Here is a 9,829-nt window from a genome sequence, read left to right on the forward strand (position 1 = left end):
CGAGACAAAGCAAAGGACTGGTTATACATTCTTCCTCCTGGTTCAATATGTACATGGGATGAAATGAATAGGATGTTTTTAGATAAATATTTCCCTGCATCACGAGCCACAAATATTAGGAAGGAGATTTGTGGGGTTCGGCAGTTTAGTGGTGAGACACTATACGAGTATTGGGAAAGGTTTAAACAACTCCGTGCTTGCTGCCCACACCACCAAATACCTGAACAGCTATTAATCCAATACTTCTATGAAGGATTTCAACCTATGGATAGAAGTATGGTAGATGCAGCTAGTGGAGGAGCCTTGGTCAATAAAACACCCGAAGCGGCTTGGCAATTGATCTCCAACATGGCTGAGAACTCTCAACAATTTGGAGCAAGAACAGATGGTGCTATCAGACGAGTTAATGAGGTAAGCCATTCTAATTTGGAAAGTCAAATATCTGATCTAACTGCCTTGGTTCGTCAATTGGCTGTAGGGAAATTACAAACGGCAAGGGTTTGTGGCATATGCTCGATTCCTGGGCATCATACGGATATGTGCCCATCTTTACAAGATGGTTTGATGCAGCAAGTCAGTGTCGTAGGTGGATTTTTAGGCCAATCTCAATGCAAGTATGATCCTTATTCCAACTATTACAATCCTGGGTGGAGGGATCATCCCAATCTGAGCTACAGAAATCAAGGAGGACCACAGAGATTCTAGCCCCAAGCTTTCAACAGACAACCTCTAATTCCAGCACATACCCAAGCTCAAAATCAACCCTCAAGTTTAGGTATGTCTTTAGATGAGATCGTTAAGGCTCTAGCGACTAACACTCAACAATTCCAACAGGAAACAAGGGCCAGCATCCAGAACTTAGGGAACCAAATCAGTCAACTTGCTACTTCCATTAGCAAGTTGGAGGCGCAGAATTCTGGAAAGCTACCATCACAGACGATACTCAATCCCAAGGAGAATGCGGGTGCAGTGGTGCTGAGAAGTGGGAAGGAATTATAGTCACAGCCTACTTCACCAAGGAAAGAGGATAAAGATCAGAAAGAAGAGGAGGAACAAGTATCACATGAGAACTCCCATAAGGTAAAACCCGACCCCCCTCTACCTAAGATGTCTAATGCCATTGTGCCACCATTTCCTAGTAGGTTGGAAAAATTTAATAAAGAAGAGTACGAGCAAGAAATCTTTTGTAAGATGCCATCAAGCAAATCCCCAAATATGCAAAATTTTTGAAGGAGTTGTGCACTAACAAAAGGAAGCTAAGGAGAGATGAGAAGGTAAAGGATGGGGAGAACGTGTCAGCTGTCATCAAGAGGACCCTGCCGGAAAAACGTGTTGATCTAGGTATGTTTACCTTACCTTGCGTGATTGGCAACAAAAGAATTGAGCGTGCCATGCTAGATTTAGGTGCATCCATTAATGTCATGCCATACTCAATTTATTGTGCTTTGAGTTTAGGTCCATTGAAAGAAACTAGGGTTGTCATTCAGTCAGCTGACCGTTCTAACGCTTACCCTGAAGGGATTGTTGAAGATGTTTTGGTGCAGGTTAATGACCTTATATTTCCAGCCGACTTTTACATCTTGAAGATGGAGGAAGATACTATCACAAGTTCAACCTCACTTCTATTAGGCAGGCCATTTATGAAAACAGACAAAACCAAAATAGATGTGGATGAGGATACCTTTTCCATCGAGTTTGACAGTGAGATTGTTAAATTTAATATTTTCGAAGCAATGAAGTACCCCAATGAATGTCATTCGATTTGTTCAGTTGACATTGTTGACTCAATTATGCAGGAAATGTTTGGGGAAGAGGATATGAATGCGGAGCTCGAATTAAGTGCACAATTGGATATGAAGGAAAAGCTAGATTCATCCTGTGAAGCTTTGAAACTGATAGTAGAACAAAAGGTAACAAATTCTAATATTCCATCATCGTTTCCTCATAAGAAATTGTTGCCTTCTGTTTTGTAGGCTCCGAAGTTAGAGCTGAAGACCTTGCCAGATCACCTTAAGTATGCCTACTTGGGTGACAAAGAAACATTGCCAATGATCATTGCAAAAGGGTTGACTGATGATCAAGAGGCACGGCTCATCGAGGTTCTAAAGGAGCACAAGATGGCGATTGGTTGGACCTTAGCCGATATAAAAGGGGTCAGCCCCTCAATCTGCATGCACAAAATTCTTTTGGAAGATGGTGCCAAGCTAGTCAGAGAATCGTAAAGGAAACTCAACCCGACAATGAAAGAAGTGGTAAAGAAAGAAGTGCTTAAGTTACTAGATGAAGGGATAATCTATCCGATTTCGGATAGTAAGTGGGTGAGTCCAATACATGTTGTACCCAAGAAAACTGGGATCACTGTGGTAAGAAATCAAAATAATGAACTGGTCCCAATGAGGGTACAAAATGTCTGGCGTATGGTGATTGACTTTCGAAAACTTAATTTAGCCACTAGAAAAGACCATTTCCCCTTGCCCTTCTGACGGATTTTTCGAAGCCCTCAAAATTATTACTAGTCCCACAATAAAATATTTGTAGTAAAAGTGGTTCTAGGTCGAATCCCACAGGGAGCAAATCAATAATCTCTTAGCCGAATGGGTAAAGTAATTGTGTGGGAAAATTAAATAACTAAAATTAAAAGAATAACAAACTAAACAAACAAGAGAAAATCAGTGTTACCGAATTCTGGTTCAAGGGTTCAGGTTGAATCGATTGACCATCGATCCTAGGTACACTTCAGCATTCTCGCAATTCAAGCATTTAACCTTAGATTTATTAGGATAGCCATAATAAACCTTGTGTTTTCCTAATTCAGTTGACCAAACCCAGCATTCGATCAACACTTATCACCACTCAACTGGGTACGATAGCGTTCCATGTTAAACAGGGATAGCATTAAGATTTGTGAAAACAGTTAAACCAAAATAACAATAATTGAGATAGCTGCAATTACTGAATCTTGTTCCATTGATTCCTTTTAAGTTGAACCATGTTAAAACATTGGTCAAAGGCTGTCACAAACAATTGACCCAAAAAGATTTCAACCTAATTGCTACTTGTACCATTATTCGTGACAATTACGGATCACCGAAATCATGGATAGCAGTAAGAAAATCAACATTAATTCAGTTTGTCAAACTAATTAACATTAACATCCACTAAAAATATGCTCAACAATCAATGAATACTTGAATTAAAAAGCAAGAAAATAAATTAACTACAGAACCTCACAATGACACAATCAAACCTCCCCCCTTGAACCAGAAAAAGAAGCTTAGCTACTCATGATCTGCGCAATCTCCATGCCTTTCTTCTCCATAGCCAAACTGCTTTCTTGAGCTTCTTGGCCTCTTGATAACCTCTTGGATCTTGGAATAAGTGATGCTAGAGCTGGTTCACCCCCTTATTTATATAGCTAAAGGAGAGGGCTATTTTCCAACTCCTTCTAGGAGATCATCTTATCTTTAGGGAGTCTTGATCTTCGTTGAACTAATCCTATCCTATCTCTTATCTAATCCCCAACCTTCTTATCCTTATAGGATTACATTCAAAGTTTAAATCTAATAAGACTCTCTGCCTCTTGGGAGATTACATTCGAATTAGGATTCTAGACTCTTGTATCCGAGTTGGGCTTCTCTGCTACTTGGGTTGCTTCCATGTTCTTCTGCGAGTTGGGCTTCAGCTGTTAAATGGACCTGGTTGCAAACTTGCTCCGACTTCGGGCCCGGTTTCGTACTCGATGCGGGCCGAATCAGTCAAAACCCAAAACAGTAAAGTTGTGGGCTTTTCTTTCTTCTTTCTAATGCTTCTTGAATGCCCAATTCGGAGTCCGGAACTGTGAGTTAGGTCCAGATCACTGACTGTCGCCGAAACTGTTCAAAATCACCCGAATTGGCCTGTTTCCTTCCAATTGCCTTCTTTATTGCCCTGAATCGAAATACAAGAGTAATGAGTGCATTTAAGTGCTAAAGTAGTGTAAAAGGATGAAATTAAGGCGACAAAATAAGGTTCTTCTAAGTCTCATCAAATCCCCCCACACTTAAACTTTGCCCGTCCTTGGGCAAGGCAAAATTCAAGCAAAACAGGAGAACCTAACTAATGAATCTCTCTTCTTTTCCTCTCCACGAGGCCTGGTCCAATGCATTCTTCAGTCCAGTCTTGGTAACCTTTCCCTTTTCATCTCTTTCTCCCCTTTTTCTTGTCCAAGAGTGATCGCAAATCATCATTCCTCATGCTCCCAAGTTAAATCAATAGTCAAGGAGGCAAGCCTTCCAGGGCTGAAACTCCTTGGACTGCACGGGTGCTCATTGCTTTTAACAAACCAATTCAGCCAGATGCAATTACTTTTCTTTGAATCAAAACAAGGTGTGCTTATTGCCATAAGCTTGCTATGTATCACATCTCCACCACTTAGTGTGAATTCCTAGGATCTGAAGGTGAGAATGGGGTTGGGGTTCTAGGGTGAGTGCATTTTATGCTCCATCTCACATTTGTTTTTGTTTCTAGATGTGAGTGCATTTTATGCTCCATCTCACATTAGTCACGATTTTATTTTCAAACTCCTTTTTTTTCTTTTCTTTTTTTTTTTTCACAAGAATCATAGGGTTTCACTACCTGATCCATGAATTCATTGATCGTGGTCTCTATATGCCTAACACAGCAAGTTCTAGAATAATCAACCCATGTTTGACATATAATTATGTGAAAATCAATCAAACCCTTATGCATCTTGCCTATTGATCGATCATGAGGTACCATATGCAGCCAAGAAAGACTCAGTTAGTCATACTTGCATCCTATCTTATCTATTCAGCCTAAGCACATGATTCCTGATAAGTTGAAATCGTTCAAGGATAAGTTTCCGGGAGCAGAAATTTCAAGACGGTAAGGTATCCTAAATTTCCATCAGATTTCCCTAATCCCCCCACACTTAAGTTATATATTGTCCCCAATGTATGCGATTATGCATAAAGTAGAAGGATTTGGGGGTACTTCCCTGTTCGCTTTTTGAGATTCCTGCTAAACACAAATATCAAAACCAAATAACAAAATTAACTAAACATAATGGGTTGCCTCCCAGAAGCGCAATTGTTTAACGTCGTTATGCTCGACGTCCTCTTTTTGCTCCTTTAATCCAATGAATACCGTGGAATGTCCAACGAGATGTCTACCGTAGAGGGGACATTTGCATCATCATGGAACAACTTCAATCGATGTCCATTCACCTTGAAGATCTTACCTGTGTCAAGACTTTTGATCTCTACTGCACCATAGGGAAAAACATTAGTCACAGTAAACGGACCCATCCACCTGGAACGCAGCTTACCTGGCATGAGTTGAAGTCGAGAATTATACAATAAGACCTTTTGTCCAATTTTAAATTGTTTTCTTAAGAGTGCATTGTCATGGAACGATTTAGTCTTTTCTTTGTAGATTCTTGAATTCTCGTATGCCTCTAACCTCAACTCTTCCAGCTCTTGCAACTGGAGCTTCCTTTCCTTCCCTGCTTCTTCCATATTCATGTTGCATTGCTTGATTGCCCAATAGGCCCTATGTTCAATTTCCACCGGCAAGTGGCAATATTTGCCAAAAATTAACCTGTAAGGGGACATACTTATTGGGGTCTTGTAAGTTGTCTGATATTCCCAGAGAGCATCATCTAGACGTAGGTTCCAATCCTTCCTTCCTGGATTCACCGTCTTTTCCAAGATGGACTTTACCTCTCTATTGGAAATTTCAGCTTGCCCATTAGTCTGGGGATGATAAGCAGTGGCAATTCGGTGATGCACCCCATATCTTCTCAACAAGGCTTCAACTGTTCTATTGCAAAAATGGGTCCCTTGATCGCTTATGATGGCTCGAGGAATGCCAAACCTACTGAAGATGTTAGATTTTATAAACCCTACAACACATTTAGAATCATCAGTTTTGGTGGCTTTGGCTTCCACCCATTTTGAGACATAATCGACTGCCAAAATATGTAAGAAAAACCACAAGAGGGGGGAAAGGGTCCCATGAAATCAATGCCCCAAACATCAAATATTTCACATATAAGAATGGGGGTTTGGGGCATCTCATTCCTGCGAGATAGTGTACCTATTTGTTCACATCTTTCACAGTTTTTACAAAACAAGTAGGCATCTCCAAATAGGGTGGCCCAATACAGCCCACTATCCAAGACTTTTCGAGCAGTCCTCTTTAGCCCAAAATGGCCCCCACAAGCAAAATTATGACAAAACCTTAGAATCGACATCTGCTCCTCCTCAGGGACACATCTCCTAATCATTTGGTCAGAACAAAATTTCCATAGGTAGGGTTCGTCCCATACATAATATTTCGCCTCATACCTGATTTTATTCTTTATGGATCTGCTAAGGTCATTAGGCAAATTCCCGTGACCAAGTAATTCACAATGTCAGCATACCATGAAGTCATACCTCTCATGTGGAGCAACTGCTCATCGGGAAACAACTCACAAATGGGAGAGGAGTCCTTGTCTTTCACCAACCTACTTAGGTGATCAGCCACCGAATTTTCAGCTCCCCTTCGATCCTTGATTTCTAGATCGAACTCTTGGAGCAAGAGTATCCCACCATATCAGCCTCAGTTTCGACTCCTTCTTTGCTAGTAGGTATCTCAAAGCTGCATGGTCAGAAAAAACAATCACTTTAGAGCCAAGCAAATATGACCTAAATTTGTCTAAAGCAAACATAATAGCTAATAGCTCTTTTTTAGTGGTTGGGTAATTGCTCTGTGCAGCATTCAACGTTTTGGAAGCATAGTGAATGACATGGCTCTTCCCATTTATTCGCTGCCCTAGAACAGCCCCTACTGCATAATTACTTGCATCTGTCATGATCTCAAAGGGCAAGTTCCAATCGGGTGGTTGAATGATGGGTGCAATGGTTAATAAATTTTTAAGCTTGTTAAAAGCTTCCTTGCACTCAACATCAAAATCGAAAGGCACATCTTTTTGTAGCAAACTGGACAATGGCAGGGCAATTTTTGAAAAATCTTTGATGAACTTGCGATAAAAGCCTGCATGTCCAAGAAAAGAACGAACCTCCCTAACATTTGTAGGGTAAGGTAAACTCACAATCAAATCAATTTTTGCCTTGTCGACTTCTATTCCTCTAGCTGAAACTACATGCCCCAACACAATACCCTCCTTCACCATAAAATGACATTTTTCATAGTTTAAGACAAGATTTGTTTCCACACACCTATTCATAATTTTACTTAAACTATTCAAACAATCATCAAACGAATCACCATAAACAGTAAAATCATCCATGAACACTTCAATGCATTTTTCAATAAAATCAGAAAATATGCTCATCATGCATCTTTGAAAAGTGCCCGGAGCGTTACACAAACCAAAGGGCATTCGTCTGTAGGCGAAGGTGCCAAATGGACAAGTGAATGTCATTTTCTCTTGGTCCTCCTGTGCATTAACAATGTGATAATACCCGGAGAATCCATCGAGAAAACAGAAGAAAGCCTTACCTGCCAACCTCTCTAGCATCTGATCAATGAAGGGTAGGGGAAAATGGTTCTTTCGAGTGGCCAAGTTGAGTTTTCGAAAATCTATTACCATTTTCCAGCCACCTTGTACCCTCATGGGAATTAGTTCATTATTTTTATTTTTTACTACAGTCATCCCAATTTTCTTAGGCACAACATGAATAGGACTTACCCATTTGCTGTCTGAAATTGGATAAATTATCCCTTCATCTAACAGTTTAAGCACCTCTTTCATTACTACCTCTTTCATTACCGGGTTGAGTTTCCTTTGTGGTTCTCTAACCGGTTTGGCATCATCTTCCAAAAGGATCCTATGCATGAAAATTGAGGGGCTGACCCCTTTTATGTCGGCTAGGGTCCAGCCAATCGCCTCCTTATGGTCCTTTAGGACTTTGATGAGCCTCTCCTCTTGCTCCTCAGTCAACCCTTTTGCAATGATCACAGGCAGTGTCTCTTTTTCGCCCAAGTAGGCATATTTTAGGTGATCAGGTAGGGTCTTTAGTTCCAGCTCCGGAGCCTGCAAAACAGAGGGCAGCAGCCTTGTGTGAGAAACCTTCGATTGAACATCAGAAGTCCTTACCTCCTGTTCAGGTTCCGGAGTATCATAGGATGCATCGATCTCCTCCTCCCTGTCCGATTGTGCCTTATATTCTAGCTCATCATCCATGTCCTCCTCTCCAAAGACTTCCTGCACAATCAAATCGATAGTATCAATAGAGCAGATCGAATGACACTCACTAGGATATTTCATTGCATCAAAAATATTAAATTTTACAATCTCTCCATCAAACTCGACGGAGAGGGTACCCTCATCCACATCTATTTTGGTCTTGGCCATTTTCATGAATGGATGACCTAATAGAAGTGGGGCTGAACTCGTGGTTGTGTCTTCTTCCATCTTCAGGATGTAAAAATCAGCTGGAAAGATCAAATCGTTAACCTGCACTAATACATCCTCAACAATCCCTTCTGAGTATGCATTAGAACGATCAGCCAATTGAATAACAACTCTAGTCTCTTTTAAAGGACCTAGTCTCAATGCACAGTAAATCGAGTATGGCATGACATTAATAGATGCACCTAAGTCCAGCATGGCACGCTCGATTCGTTTATTACCAATCACACAGGGTAGGGTAAACATACCTGGATCAGCAAGCTTTTCTGGCAGGGTCCTCTTGATCACGGCTGAAACGTTCTCTTCCACTCTTACCTTTTCATCAATTCACAGCCTCCTCTTGTTAGTGCATAACTCTTTCAAAAATTTTGCATATTTAGGGGTTTGTTTTATTGCATCTAGCTCTCGTTTCCTGCTGAAATTGCGGAGTATTAGTAGCTAGAGCCTTAACTATTTCATCCAAAGACATACCTGAATTCGGGGGTTGGCCTTGCGCTGTGATGGGTGTTGAAAACTGGGGCTGTCGACTGAAAAATTGGGGCTGATATTTCTGCTGTCCTCCTTGGGTCCCGTAGCTAAAGTTTGGATGATCTCTCCACCCCGGATTGTAATGATTGGAGTAAGGATCATACTTTCGTTGAGGATGGCCCGGGAATCCTCCCACGGCATTGACTTGCTACATTGGGCCATCTTGTAGTGATGGACACATGTCCGTAGGATGTCCAGGGATCGAACAGATACCACACACCGTGGCAGTTTGTAACTGTCCTGCTGCGAGCTGCTTAACCAAGGCAGTTAAATCAGAAATCTGGTTTTCTAAATTTGCATGGCTTACCTCGTTAACCCTTCTAATGGTACCTTCTGTCCTTGTACCAAATTGCTGAGAATTTTCGGCCATATTGGAGATTAATTCCCTGGCTGCTTCAGGTGTCTTGTTCACTAGAGCTCCTCCACTGGTTGCATCGACCATACTTCTATCCATGGGCTGAAGCTCTTCATAGAAGTATTGGATTAACAATTGTTCAGGAATTTGGTGGTGGGGACAACTAGCAACAAGTTGCTTAAACCTTTCCCAATATTCATATAATGTCTCACCACCAAACTGCCGAACTCCACATATTTCATTTCTTATATTTGCAACCTGGGACGCAGGAAAATATTTATCTAAAAATATCCTATTCATTTCATCCCATGTGCGTACTGAACCGGGAGGGAGAATATACAACCAATCCTTTGCTTTATCTCTTAAAGTAAATGGAAAGGCTATGAGTTTTACCTAGTCCTCGGTCATACCGTGGGGTTTCATGCTTGAACAGACGACATGAAATTCCTTTAGATGTTTGTGAGGGTCCTCACCTGGGAAACCATGAAACAGAGGCAATAATTGAATCAAACCAGATTTGAGTTCAA

General features: G+C 41.0%; 1 protein-coding gene and 1 non-coding gene across 2 annotated transcripts; both read left to right on the plus strand.

Moving 5' to 3' along the window:
• The first annotated feature begins 348 nt into the window (after positions 1–348).
• On the plus strand, positions 349–2,222 carry LOC104591007 (uncharacterized). The gene is made up of 4 exons (XM_010249776.2): positions 349–411; positions 479–559; positions 1,233–1,910; positions 1,974–2,222. The coding sequence occupies exons 1-4, from the start codon at positions 349–351 to the stop codon at positions 2,220–2,222; spliced, it is 1,071 nt and encodes a 356-aa protein (XP_010248078.2).
• Positions 2,223–9,447: 7,225 nt separating this feature from the next.
• Positions 9,448–9,554, plus strand: LOC148800657 (small nucleolar RNA R71). The gene has a single exon (XR_016071106.1). It is a non-coding gene; the product is annotated as a small nucleolar RNA R71 (small nucleolar RNA).
• The last annotated feature ends 275 nt before the right edge of the window (positions 9,555–9,829 follow it).

The sequence above is a fragment of the Nelumbo nucifera genome, chromosome 4 (genome assembly GCF_055504915.1).
Source record: "Nelumbo nucifera cultivar China Antique chromosome 4, China Antique-T2T, whole genome shotgun sequence".
Lineage (NCBI taxonomy): Eukaryota > Viridiplantae > Streptophyta > Magnoliopsida > Proteales > Nelumbonaceae > Nelumbo > Nelumbo nucifera.